Raw genomic sequence first — 12,012 nt, forward strand, 5'->3', positions numbered from 1 at the left:
CACAGTTTTAATGCAGAGTGGTTAAGGTCAGCATGGTTTTGCTCGGCCTCACTTTTCATCTGGGCTTGATGGGCGTCTCGTCACAGCTCTGTCAGCTGAAGCTGTCTTTTTCCATATGGCAAGAATGTAAAGAGTGTGTGAGAGGGGTGTGTCCAATCAGGCACAATGCTGGTGGCTTTGCGAGTGCCTCGTTTTCCAAATCCAGATGTTTCTTTGTCACGTACACAGCAACAGAGAGAACAGTCTGTTGTTGGGATGGCTGAGGTCTTTCACGATCTTCCTGGTCTTGGTCCAGCACCGCCTGCTGTAGATTGAGTGCAGGTCAGGGTGCTCGGAGCGGATGGTGCGCTCAGCTGATTGCACAACCCTCTGTAGTGCTTGTCTGTCCGGCATGGTGCTGTTCCCGACCCAGACAGTGATATAGCTGCTCAGGATGCTCTCAATAGTTCCTTTATATAAGGTGGTCAGAATCGGTGGTGGGAGCCGGGCCTTTCTCAATCTTCTCAGAAAGAAAAGACGCTGACAGAAATCTCCCCGTGTAGTGAAACGGGCCTTGGATTACCGCTCTCCGTCTCTGCTGCATGAGATCATTTTCCTGCAGCACTGTTGACATTTTCAAGTTGCTTTAGAAGACATAGCATACATTTTCACTGCTATGCATATGATACCCACTTTTATTGGTTAAACTGCCGGGATGTCTTAGACACATAATGAGCTTTAATTTTCTGCTTCTAAGTTCAGATAAAACTGAGGTTATTGTAACAGGGCGTAAAAATCTTAGAAACACTGTGGCTAACACGATCCTTACTCTGGATGGCATTGCCTTAAGCCGCCTGTTGCAGTCATTTGGCACATTACAAGTCAAATTGAAGCACACGATCCCAAAGCACAACATCAACATTTATTTATATACAAAAATGAAAATTCTTTTTACAGAAAAGAATTGTAACTTCACAATATTGCATTAAGATGAGCAGACAGATTTTAATCTCAGCATCGTGCACACAGATTTTTCAGGACACTGGAAGAGTTCCTGCCGTGGATTTAGATGTTAGTGTTGTGTGGATGATCCCATTCTGTCATCTTTGTGTTACTAACACTGATGCTTTTACACTTTAGGACCCTCGAGACCTCTGCTGCTCAGCCGTCCTGATCGCTGCCTCCACTTTAACCAGAGGCTGTAACCTCTGATCATTTCACCTGCACCGACAGTAAAACTCTTCTCCAGAACCAAACGTGCCATAAACCCGTCACAGCTTCATCATCAGCTCAGTCTCAGCAACATGCAGACGACCGAGCAGCAGAAACTCTGCAGGGAACGTCTGAAGTCTGTTCTTCAGTTTTCCCAGCTCACTGTTTATTGAACATGAGACAGAAAAATAACTTCACCTTTAATGTGAAACTTTTATCGCCTGTGACATGTTTGCAGGAAGTTTTCATGCTGTGATTTAGTGTCACAGCCATAAATATCACACAAGGTAAAAACTACAAGTCCCAGCATCCTCTGTGTTTAGGGCGGAGCAGTGAAAGTGAAAGTGTTGATCCTCCGTTCAGAGCAGCAGGAGGAGGAAGGTGGAGCTGATGCAGGCGAGTGTTAACATGAATATGTTTCTTCTTATGACATAAAATAATTCCACACTGTTCGTGTCTGTGGGTGAAACGTGAGGCCGGTCGGCTCCTCTGAGCGCTGGTTTCCTGTAAGTAGAGAGGAAGTGAGTTTAGCTGAGAGAGCAGGAGGAGAGTGAGAGCTGTGCTGAGGCAGGTGAGTGTTAACACCGCTCTGACATTACTGTGTCTCTGTGGCGGGAACAACAGGCTCCGTCAGTGGAGGCAAAAATAATCAGACTTTGGTTTTTCAAAGGAAACTACTTTATGTTGGGAGAAGCCGCGCGCTCATTGGATAACGACTTGTCAATCTCAAGTTATTAGCCAATGAGCGCGCAGGTTCACAGTAAGACCCGCCCTTATCACGACGTCTTTTAAAACTAAAATGGCGACAGAAACTCTGTGAGTGGAGTTCAGGCTGACTTTATGAAAGTGCGACGTTTGAGCCACTTCCTGTTCTCAGTCCCGGCGTCCTGATCACCGAGGTTTCTGTTGCTCTGATGTCTGATATTGATTATATCGGTAAACAGGCTGCAGGCAGAAACATCAGGTCTGATCTGAAAATCCCTTCAGAAACAAACTTTAAGAGTTTTATGTCCGTGAGGCTGTAAAACTGTAACGTGTCCTGTGATCCATAAACACTCTGTGATGAATAATCTGAAGTCATTTTGAGCCTGACAGTAGTTTCCTGTCACAGAGCAGAAGCTGCAGGCAGTTTTTGGCACCTTTATATTTAATTTATTCCAAAATAAATCAATAAAGGTAGAAAAGAACTCTCAGTGACATTAAAAATCTATTTTTAAAGACAGATGTGACCAAGTGCAACAAATATAAGATGAGATGTTTACAGATATTTGAAGTATTGATCATATGTAGAACACAGAGCAGGGGCCTGTTCTTCGTACCGCGCTAAGTGAGTTAGCTGGATGAGATTGTTGACGATTTTGCGTGATCCTTTATGTAAACAGGATTAGATCGCGGCCACGCAGGTATGTCCGCGTTATTCATACGAAAGCAACAGCGATATTCCACCACTGTTTCACCATAAATAAATAACATCAATGTAACTAAAGACAATGCAGCACCTGATCCATTTATTGATTTCACACAGATACATACAGGTCATTTCCTAAAAAAGGGAAATGTACTATTAACATTCTATTACATGTATGTGATTATTACAGATGTAATTCATATTTCAGAGTAGTAATTGCAAATTACTTTGTGTAATCAAGATGAGAGACCACGGCTATAAAAGCGAAGGTGGATTTGGGAAGTCTGTCGCAGCCATGTCCTGTCCGTATACGCGAGCCACCCATTGCGGAAGGTGCAAGATTGATAAGGAGAGTCCTCAGAATTCAGCGTATATTGCGGGACAGACAGGATCCTTTAGCTCAGCGCGACAGTGTGCTCATAGAGAGATATCGATTTTCCCGTGAGGGTATTATTTACTTAACCAACTTGTTGACGAGGGGGTGCAGGACCACCACCTGTCTTTTTTTCCTCTGCCCTTTTCTTGGTTGCTGTTATGAACAAACAGATTATTCCAGGGTCTCTTTCCAAGAGACGAAAAGCAATATAAGTGATAAATATTACCATTCTGTAGAATATTCTTATATTTCACTTTTACCTGTTCCCATGTTCTAGTGGGTCCTGTCGTGGCTCTAATGTGAAAGAGGATAAAATATAACATATTATAATATAATGTAATATAATATTGGATAATATAGTGTAATATAATAAATCTACCCTACCGCCTACTGGTGTTGGCCAGAGGGGCCGATGGCGCGATATGGCAGCCTGGCTTCTGTCAGTCTGCCCCAGGGCAGCTGTGGCTACAACTGTAGCTGCCTCCACCAGTGTGTGAATGTGAGAGTGAATGAATAGTGGCATTGTAAAGCGCTTTGGGTGCCTTGGAAAGCGCTATATCAATCCACTCCATTATTATTGTTATTATTAAATTACTTACGAGTTTAATTTGTCAGCAACTTCCTGCCAGCCCTCGCTCCTTGCTTTTGCAGCCTTTGCAGTGTTCCCTTGCGTTCTGATTAAACTCTGAAACTCCTGAAATCCCTCACTCAAGAGTTCTTGCTCTGCTGCCGAAAAATACCGAGCCGAGCGCGCTCCGTCGACATTTTCGCCGACCAATCAGAGGGTTGCCGATCAATGTTTCTACTATCGATGCGTAGCCCCTTTTACGACACCCAGTGATGTCACATTACTGCGTCCAGCTGTACTAATCGTCAACAGCAGGTGTGTTCGGGGAACCGGATTAGCGAGCTCACGGTTAGCGCGATGGTTTGGTCTTGGATGTTTCATTTGATCTTGGATGTAGTAAGCGACGTACGAAGAACAGGGCCCAGGTCCAATAACAGAGTCATGCTGCTCACAAACAGCAGTTTGGTTTCATGAGCTCACTTCCTGCAGTGATCCTCAGCTTCTCTCCAAAGGAGCCGTAACATGTGGGCTCCTCACCATGATGATGATCCCAAACACACGGAGTTCCTTCATCCACCTGATCATGTACTTATTAAATAATGTGATGGTTTTGGTGTTTTTTAAAGACTTTGAGCCTCTAAAATAACTGGTTTGGACTTTAGGGCCAAAGCTCCAACATTAGAAAGCCGTCAGTGTGATGCTTCCAGTACAACAGCACCTCTGAGTGTGTGTGTTTACCTCTCAGACTAACTCCACCCTGACATCAAGAAGATGGAGGAAGAGGACGGAGCAGCATCTGCAGCATCCAGCTGTGTGTCTGTGAGGAGTGACTGGTCCAGAGAAATACTTCCTCCACACTTCAGTCATGAACCTGCAGCAACAATGTTCTTCAATCATGGAGCTCAGCTGACCATGTAAGAGAGCTGCTGACTCAGAGTTCAAAGGTTGTTTCTATAAATGTTCTGCCAGTGACATCATAACTTAACCTAACACTGGTCTGTGTATGAAGTATCATTTAGTGGCAGTTGTTAAAGTTGTATAATGATGATGCTAGTTTGGGGTGTATTTTCCTGCTGATGCAAATGCATCTACTTTGCCCTTTGTCTGGTGCTTTGGACAAAGACGTCCAATGAAACTCAGAACAACACAGTTTGCACCACCAGCAGGCAGAGGAAGTGGCTGACATCCAGAAATCCTACCAGTGGCTGAACAAAGCTGGACTGAAAGACAGCACAGAGGCACTAATCATGGCAGCACAGGAACAAGCTCCGAGCACAAGACCCATAGAGCCCGGGGTCTACATGGCTCTTTTTGGGGGGGTTGTGTTGTATTAATAGTGACTTTGTTTCTTTGGACCTGACCAAAATCTTTTGTTTTTCAGTTCAGTTGCAACATTGACTAACACTAATGCAGGGGTCGGCAACCTGCGGCTCTTTAGTCCTTACAGTGCGGCTCCTCGTGGTTTGGGAAAATAAATTAGAAGTATTTAGCTGAAGTGTATTTTATTTATGTTCTTTTTTAACTTGTAGTTCTAAATTGGAAGATTATTGTGATATTGAAATATAAAAAGAAAATTATATTTTATTATTTTTTGATCGCTCAAATAAGCGTCACACTCGCGGAAGCCGGTGTACCCGCCGAAACGCCGTGCATTTATCGAGACTTTCAGCCCCAGGTAGGCCAATTATGGATCTTTAGATCCACATTATGTCAGCAGCTGTTCTCCACCGTGAACTAAGTTAAAAACAAACACCGCTCACGCCTCACAGACGACAGCTTACAGTCCTGTAAAGATGAAAGTGACTTCGTACAGCCCCGACCTGCAGACGCTGTGCGCAGAGGTTCAGGAGCAGAAGTCCCGTTGTAAACATATCACGGCAGACCCGACGATGTTTGCATGAACTCGCTTTTCAGCTTCTCTTTATTGACCACTTTTCACACACGGTTGCTGTACGCACACAGCCGGCTGTAGCTTTGCAGCTCACAGCCCGACACACACCAACACAACAGCACAGACGTTAAGGCGGCGAGGCGTGATTGCGGGTGCCGCTCAGGTGCGTCCGCCTCCCCTGCAGCGGCGCTGCAGACCACGCCCCGCCACACACATTAACCAGGTAAAATACATATTTAGGCAGAATTTTGCAAATATCTATTTTTCATCTTTCAGCAGCATAGAGCTTTTTTTCCAATTATTTTTAAAAGTCAGCTCAAGGCTCCAAAAGCCCAAAGGAGATATAAGGGTGGCGGCTCACAGCAGCTTTTGTTTGCTACATCATTTTAGTTCAGCTGGGTGTCTTTCCTTTGGTTATATTTCTTTAAGAGTTCAAATGTGTTCATTACATAAATAACATGTAATTTTCTCTGTAGCACTTCATGGATTTCATAAGCAACACACCTTAGTTGTTCACACAAAGCATAAAGGTAAAAAACAGTATATACAGTGTTATCTTCATTCTAGATGTCAAAAAGTATTTGTGGCTCCCAGTGTTTTCTTTTGCGTGGAAACTGGCTCCAAATGGCTCTTTGGGTCCTGAAGGTTGCTGACCTCTGACCTAATGGTATATTTTTTTTAGCTGGATCGTTCTATAAAAACATGAATCAAATCTGAGAAAAGTTTCCACCTGACCTGTTGAATGTTATTGAAGCCAGAAGTTTGCCTTCATACTGTGTTTCTTGCATGCCTTTTGTGGTGTACTAATTGATGTGAAATGAATGCAATGTGGTTGTGTTTGCAGAGGTCAGAGGTCACAGTCTCCAGCATCCAGCTGTGTGTCTGTGAGGAGTGACTGGTCCAAAGAAATAGTTCCTCCATATTTCAGTCATGAACCTGCAGCAACAATGTTCTTCAATCATGGAGCTCAGCTGACCATGTAAGAGAGCTGCTGACTCAGAGTTCAAAGGTTGTTTCTATAAATGTTCTACCAGTGACATCATAAACGATTCCTAATGGTGGTCCGGGTACGATAATGCTAGTATCAATCGTAGTAGTAATGCAATCCAAGGTAATGATTTCTTCTCTGTTGCTGTGAACGTCTCTGCAGCCGTCTGTACTCTAATCTGAGACAACTATTACTGACAGAAACCATCACATCATCCAGTTTGTGTGTTTGCAGCTGCTTAAAAGATTTTAAAGAGAGATTAATCAGTAATTCATGTGATGTGTTTGTGTTTGCAGAGGTCAGAGGTCACAGTCTCCAGCATCCAGCTGTGTGTCTGTGAGGAGTGATTGGTCCAAAGACAAACCTCCAGACTTCAGTCATGAACCTGCAGCAACAATGTTCTTCAATCATGGAGCTCAGCTGACCATGTAAGAGAGCTGCTGACTCATTTACGGGTGTTTGAAATTCTGTGACCACTTTGTAATTTTAGTTTATATTTTAAAGTGTTTTTATTTGTAGTTGCCTGTATTTTTATTACACTGTGTGTAACGTGGTGGTTTGTGCTGTTTGGGATCGTTTTGGTGTATTTGTGTCAGAACATCAGATAAATGATTTCATCACATTTTAAAAGAAAGTATCAGGATAATAATCTGAACTGAGTCATCAGAAATAGAAAGATGGTCTCAACAGGCCACTGAGCTGATCTCCAAAGAAATGCAGAAGATTGAAGAGTCCGAGGCTGTTTATTTGTCACAGGCATCGTCATACACGTACAACACAGTGAAATGTGCTGAGCTGCTCCTGTGACTGGACAAAACATTATAAACAATCATTAAATGAAATAATGAAACATTGTGCAGATGTAATGTTAAAGTGCTTTGTGCCACATTAGCACAGCATGTACTGACAGAGCAGTGCAAGCAGAACAAAGCAAATGAGCAAAGTGATGTAAACAGAGTAACTGAACAGAGTGAGCAGAGTAATATCAGCAGTAATGAAGCAGCAGGATCAGTGTAGCAGCGTGTGACGTCATAATGAATCAGGTATGATCTGAAATATGACAGTGAGACAAGAACATGATGTAAGGTCCTGTTTAAACCCTGATGGTGATGCTATGAGGGGAGCATGTTCTGATTTAGGACTTGGATGGTCTGAGGATAGAAGCTCCTCTCTGTTTGTGTCCTGATGGTGCAGAAGCTTCTGCCTGATTGTAGAAGGAGCTGAAGCCAGCATCATCCCAGAGGTGAAGCTCGTCTGTGTGCAGACCTGAGGTCAGATTCCTCCAGGCTGATGTTCAGGATCTACAGAAACGTGTGGTTGTAGTTATTGCTGCACTGTGTGCTGACAGCAGATACTCAGAACAAAGCGCTGCACACGTGTTCTTTACAAACATCTGTACATATAAAATATGGATCATGGCAGTGAATGAACACGTTTCTGTCATTTGTTTCATTGGCTTCTTTTTTCTGCCTGTGTTCATGTGATTAATGTCTAACACATAAACAGGTTTGTAATCAAACATCACATCATCAGGGAGGCATCATGAAGCAAAGTTACTGCTGGAGGCTGAACTCAATTTGGTGGCAATGTTCAAAAATATCACTCAGATCATTTCAAAGCTTTTAGTTCTTCTTCTTCACTTCTGTAAAATAATAGAAAGAAAATCAGAACCCAGAAGTTCACTTCCTGATGACTGAACTCTTTCAAAATAAAGCTGAAAGCTCTGAATGTGACACCGCTGCTCCACCACAGTTTTTAGAGGAGGTCAAAGGTCAGTTCAGAGTGATGGATCCCAAACTTCCAGTACATCCAGTGAAGGACATAATCAGCTCTGTGATGAAGGCTTTTACTGTGGAGTTTGTAGGCTGATCACTCTGTGTTTAATAAGACAGGCAGGAACAGCAAAGGAAACTTGGATTCTGAACTCAAACACAAGTTTCTCCACTTTGACTTTTCTCTGTGACCATCAGAGCTTCTGCACAGTGTCATCAAATCTGGATGTTTGTCACTGACAGTCAATGATTTTAGTGATAAAGAAATGTGTTCACAGAGGGAGGAAGAGGAGTGGTGTCTGTGAGGAGGAGCAGCTGTCCTGCTGTGCTTTGTGTCAGGACGTCCTGAAGGATCCAGTCTCTACCAGCTGTGGACACTGGTTCTGCAGACAGTGCATCTCCTCATACTGGGACCAGTCTGCTTCATCAGGAGACTGGTCCTGTCCCCAGTGTGGAGAAAGATCCAGAAGCAGAGCTGGACTGCAGACAGCCAGTCAGAGCAGCTGTGTACAAAGTAAGACTGAACATCTGTCTGCTGATGGACTCATTTCTGAAAACTGGACTTCTGGTTGTTGTTCAGACATTGAAGAGTTTTCTTTCTGTTTTTCTTTCTGTCAGCAGATGTTGGTCTGCAGGAGGTTTTAGATGAACATAAGATCAGTCTGAGGAGGAGATGTGAACGTGTGACTGAAGGAAGTGATGAAACAGGAAGTAGAACCCTCCTCAACAGGATCTACACTGAGCTCTACATCACAGAGGGACAGAGTGAAGAGGTTCATAGCCAACATGAGGTGAGGCAGCTGGAGACAGCTTCCAAGATGGACGCCCTCCATGACACTCCAATCAGGTGCCAGGACATCTTTAAAGCCTTACCTGACCAACAGAGACCCATCAGAGTGGTTCTGACCAACGGCGTGGCTGGTGTTGGAAAAACCTTCTCAGTGCAGAAGTTCACTCTGGACTGGGCAGAGGGCTTGGAGAACCAACATGTCAGTGTGGTGGTTCTGCTTTCATTCAGGGAGCTGAACCTGATCAGAGATGAGCAGTACAGTCTTCTGGAGCTGCTCCATGTTTTCCATCCAACATTACAGAAGGTCACAGCAGAGAAGCTGGCTGTCTCTCAGCTTTTGTTCATCTTTGACGGCCTGGATGAAAGCAGACTTTCATTGGATTTCACCAACAGGAAGCTGCTGTCTGATGTCACACAGAAGTCATCAGTCAGCCAGCTGCTGACAAACCTCATCCAGGGGAATCTGCTTCCCTCGGCTCTCGTCTGGATAACTTCCCGACCTGCAGCGGCCAATCAGATCCCTCCTACATGTGTTGACAGGCTAACAGAAGTACGAGGCTTCACTGACGCCCAGAAGGAGGAGTACTTCAGGAGGAGATTCAGTGATGAAGAGCTGTCCAGCAGAATCATCTCCCACATGAAGACATCCAGGAGCCTCCACATCATGTGTAGAATCCCAGTCTTCTGCTGGATCACTGCTACAGTTCTGGAGCACATGTTGACTACAGAGCAGAGAGGAGAGCTGCCCAAGACCCTGACTGACATGTACTCACACTTCCTGCTGGTTCAGACAAAGAGGAAGAAGAACAAGTACCACGAGGGACATGAGACGAGTCCACAGGAGCTGACGGAGGCTGACAGGGAAGTTCTTCTGAAGCTGGGGAGGCTGGCGTTTGAACATCTGGAGAAAGGAAACATCATGTTCTACCAAGAAGACCTGGAGCAGTGTGGTCTGGATGTGACAGAGGCCTCGGTGTACTCAGGAGTTTGTACAGAGATCTTCAAAAGAGAGTGTGTGATCTTCCAGAAACCAGTCTACTGCTTTGTTCATCTGAGCATCCAGGAGTTTCTGGCTGCAGTCTACATGTTCCACTGTTTCACCAACAGGAAGTCAGAGGTGCTGAAGGACTTCCTGGGAAAAAAATACAACGAGTCATCTCTGGACAATTTTTTGATGGAAACACTAATAAAATCCCTCCAGAGTAAAAATGGCCACCTGGACCTGTTTGTTCGCTTCCTTCATGGCCTCTGTCTGGAGTCCAACCAGAGACTCTTAGGAGGTCTGCTGGGTCAGACAGAGAACAGTCCAGAAACCATCCAGAGAGTCATCAAGAATCTAAAAGAAAGGAAGACAAAATCCTCTCCTGACAGAAGCATCAACATCTTCCACTGTCTGATGGAGATGAACGACCTCTCAGTACATCAGGAGATCCAAGAGTTCCTGAAGTCAGAGAACAAATCAGAGAAGGAACTCTCTGAGATCCACTGCTTAGCTCTGGCCTTCATGCTGCAGATGTCAGAGGAGGTTCTGGATGAGTTGGACCTGCAGAAGTACAACACAACAGCAGAGGGACAACGTCGACTGATTGCAGCTGTGAGGAACTTCAGAAAGGCTCGGTGAGTCCAGATGTGATCATTAATATTATCAATTAGTGATAGTTTAGTTACTCAGTCACACAGTAATAAATTCTTCTTGTTGTTTTCATGCTTTTAAAAATGTTTTGTTTTTTATCAGAACACTACATTTGTATTATTCTGGCAGAGACCTTGGTAGGAGAGTGCACCTTCACATGTATGTGGGTGTGTAACTGTGAGCTTTTCACCACGTCGTCGGTTTTTAGTCTTACGCTGAGTTTGCAGTCTGACATGTTTTATCTGTGTGCTGTTTCCGCTTGGTCGTGTTAACACGGTGCAGCAGACAGTAATGAGACTGTTGCTCATGTCTGTGCTGCTGTTGGTCTGTTAGCATTGCTCCTTAGGAGAGAAGACTGAAGTGAGACTTTACAAAGAACGTGTTTGTAGTAAAGTGAAACTGTGTGAAACAGTGAAGATGGTCCAAAGCAGCCTCTGTTTGTGCTTCTGATCACTGCTCTTTCTGTCTGATGTTATTGTCTTTATCTGGGCTCTGATTGCACTTTCTTAATTTTTCCAACTAATTATTGAACGTGTGAACAATCACATTATCTGTGACATCATCACCATCAGCATATGTGCTCCAGTTCTTTAGTTTTTCTTTCCTCTGTACTAAAGAGCTGAGATGGACAACAGTGTGCCAGCATACATCCAAAATTAGAGTCAGAGGTCACTGCAGGTCATTATTTTTAAACCGTCACCACTCGTGACTCCGCCCCTTTATAACAAAAGTCACACAAACAGCGTGTGAGGTCACGAACACACCACAGCATCACCAAGTCACAAGGACGAGGCTCTGACAGGGACGACTCACAGCAGGAAGAGGTCAGTCTGTGCCCGTTGGCAGAGTGTTGGGCGTGATCACGTCGTATCTGCATTATTTGGTACGATCATCATAGAAATGATCAGAAATCATCACCAGACGAGAAGCTGAGCTTTGATTACTTGATGCCAGCATCATCATCATCATCCCTGGTGGTTGGTGACGTGTAGCAGCAGTGAGTGGGCCAGAGTGATTTGTGTGTTTGTTTTTCTTAAAGTGGATTGTTGAGTCATTCTGGCTCGTTTTGGTTTCACAGCCATCCTCCTCACCTGGATGCTGACTTGCCACTTAGTGAGAGCTCTGTGGAGATCTTCAGGTTCGCCAGTATAGTCGAGAGTCACTTTTATTCTTTTGGGACCCGACGCTGGAGATGTGGAGCTCACAGGGGCCTTACTTGCCGAGTTCTTCAGCGTGATTTCTCCACGGTGAACAGGTTTACCGTGGAGCACAAGAAAGCTGACCTTATTGCTTCGATGGAAACGGAGTAAGGCCGAGTTTTAGGACCACGGTAAGAAAAATATTCCCGATCATTTTAAGATAAAGTCGAGGTTAAAGTCAAAATTGTATTTGGAG

General features: G+C 44.3%; 1 protein-coding gene across 9 annotated transcripts in view; it reads left to right on the forward strand.

Annotated features, from left to right (window-relative positions):
- The first annotated feature begins 1,539 nt into the window (after positions 1 to 1,539).
- Positions 1,540 to 12,012, forward strand: part of LOC113016964 (NACHT, LRR and PYD domains-containing protein 12-like) — a 184,310-nt gene continuing 173,837 nt past the window's right edge. Inside the window, exons 1-7 of one of the 9 annotated variants that reach the window (XM_026160204.1) lie at positions 1,542 to 1,587; positions 4,289 to 4,457; positions 6,279 to 6,413; positions 6,719 to 6,850; positions 8,473 to 8,708; positions 8,813 to 10,601; positions 11,696 to 11,942. In XM_026160204.1, the coding sequence (XP_026015989.1) occupies positions 4,315 to 4,457; positions 6,279 to 6,413; positions 6,719 to 6,850; positions 8,473 to 8,708; positions 8,813 to 10,601; positions 11,696 to 11,927 (2,667 nt within the window). In that variant the 5' untranslated portion in view covers positions 1,542 to 1,587; positions 4,289 to 4,314 and the 3' untranslated portion in view covers positions 11,928 to 11,942. Of the gene's footprint in view, positions 1,588 to 3,986; positions 4,458 to 6,278; positions 6,414 to 6,718; positions 6,851 to 8,472; positions 8,709 to 8,812; positions 10,602 to 11,695; positions 11,943 to 12,012 lie in introns of those variants that run through there. The other 8 variants (XM_026160213.1, XM_026160197.1, XM_026160200.1 and 5 more) reach the window with 8 other exon arrangements.

Source organism: Astatotilapia calliptera, chromosome 23 (genome assembly GCF_900246225.1).
Source record: "Astatotilapia calliptera chromosome 23, fAstCal1.2, whole genome shotgun sequence".
NCBI lineage: Eukaryota > Metazoa > Chordata > Actinopteri > Cichliformes > Cichlidae > Astatotilapia > Astatotilapia calliptera.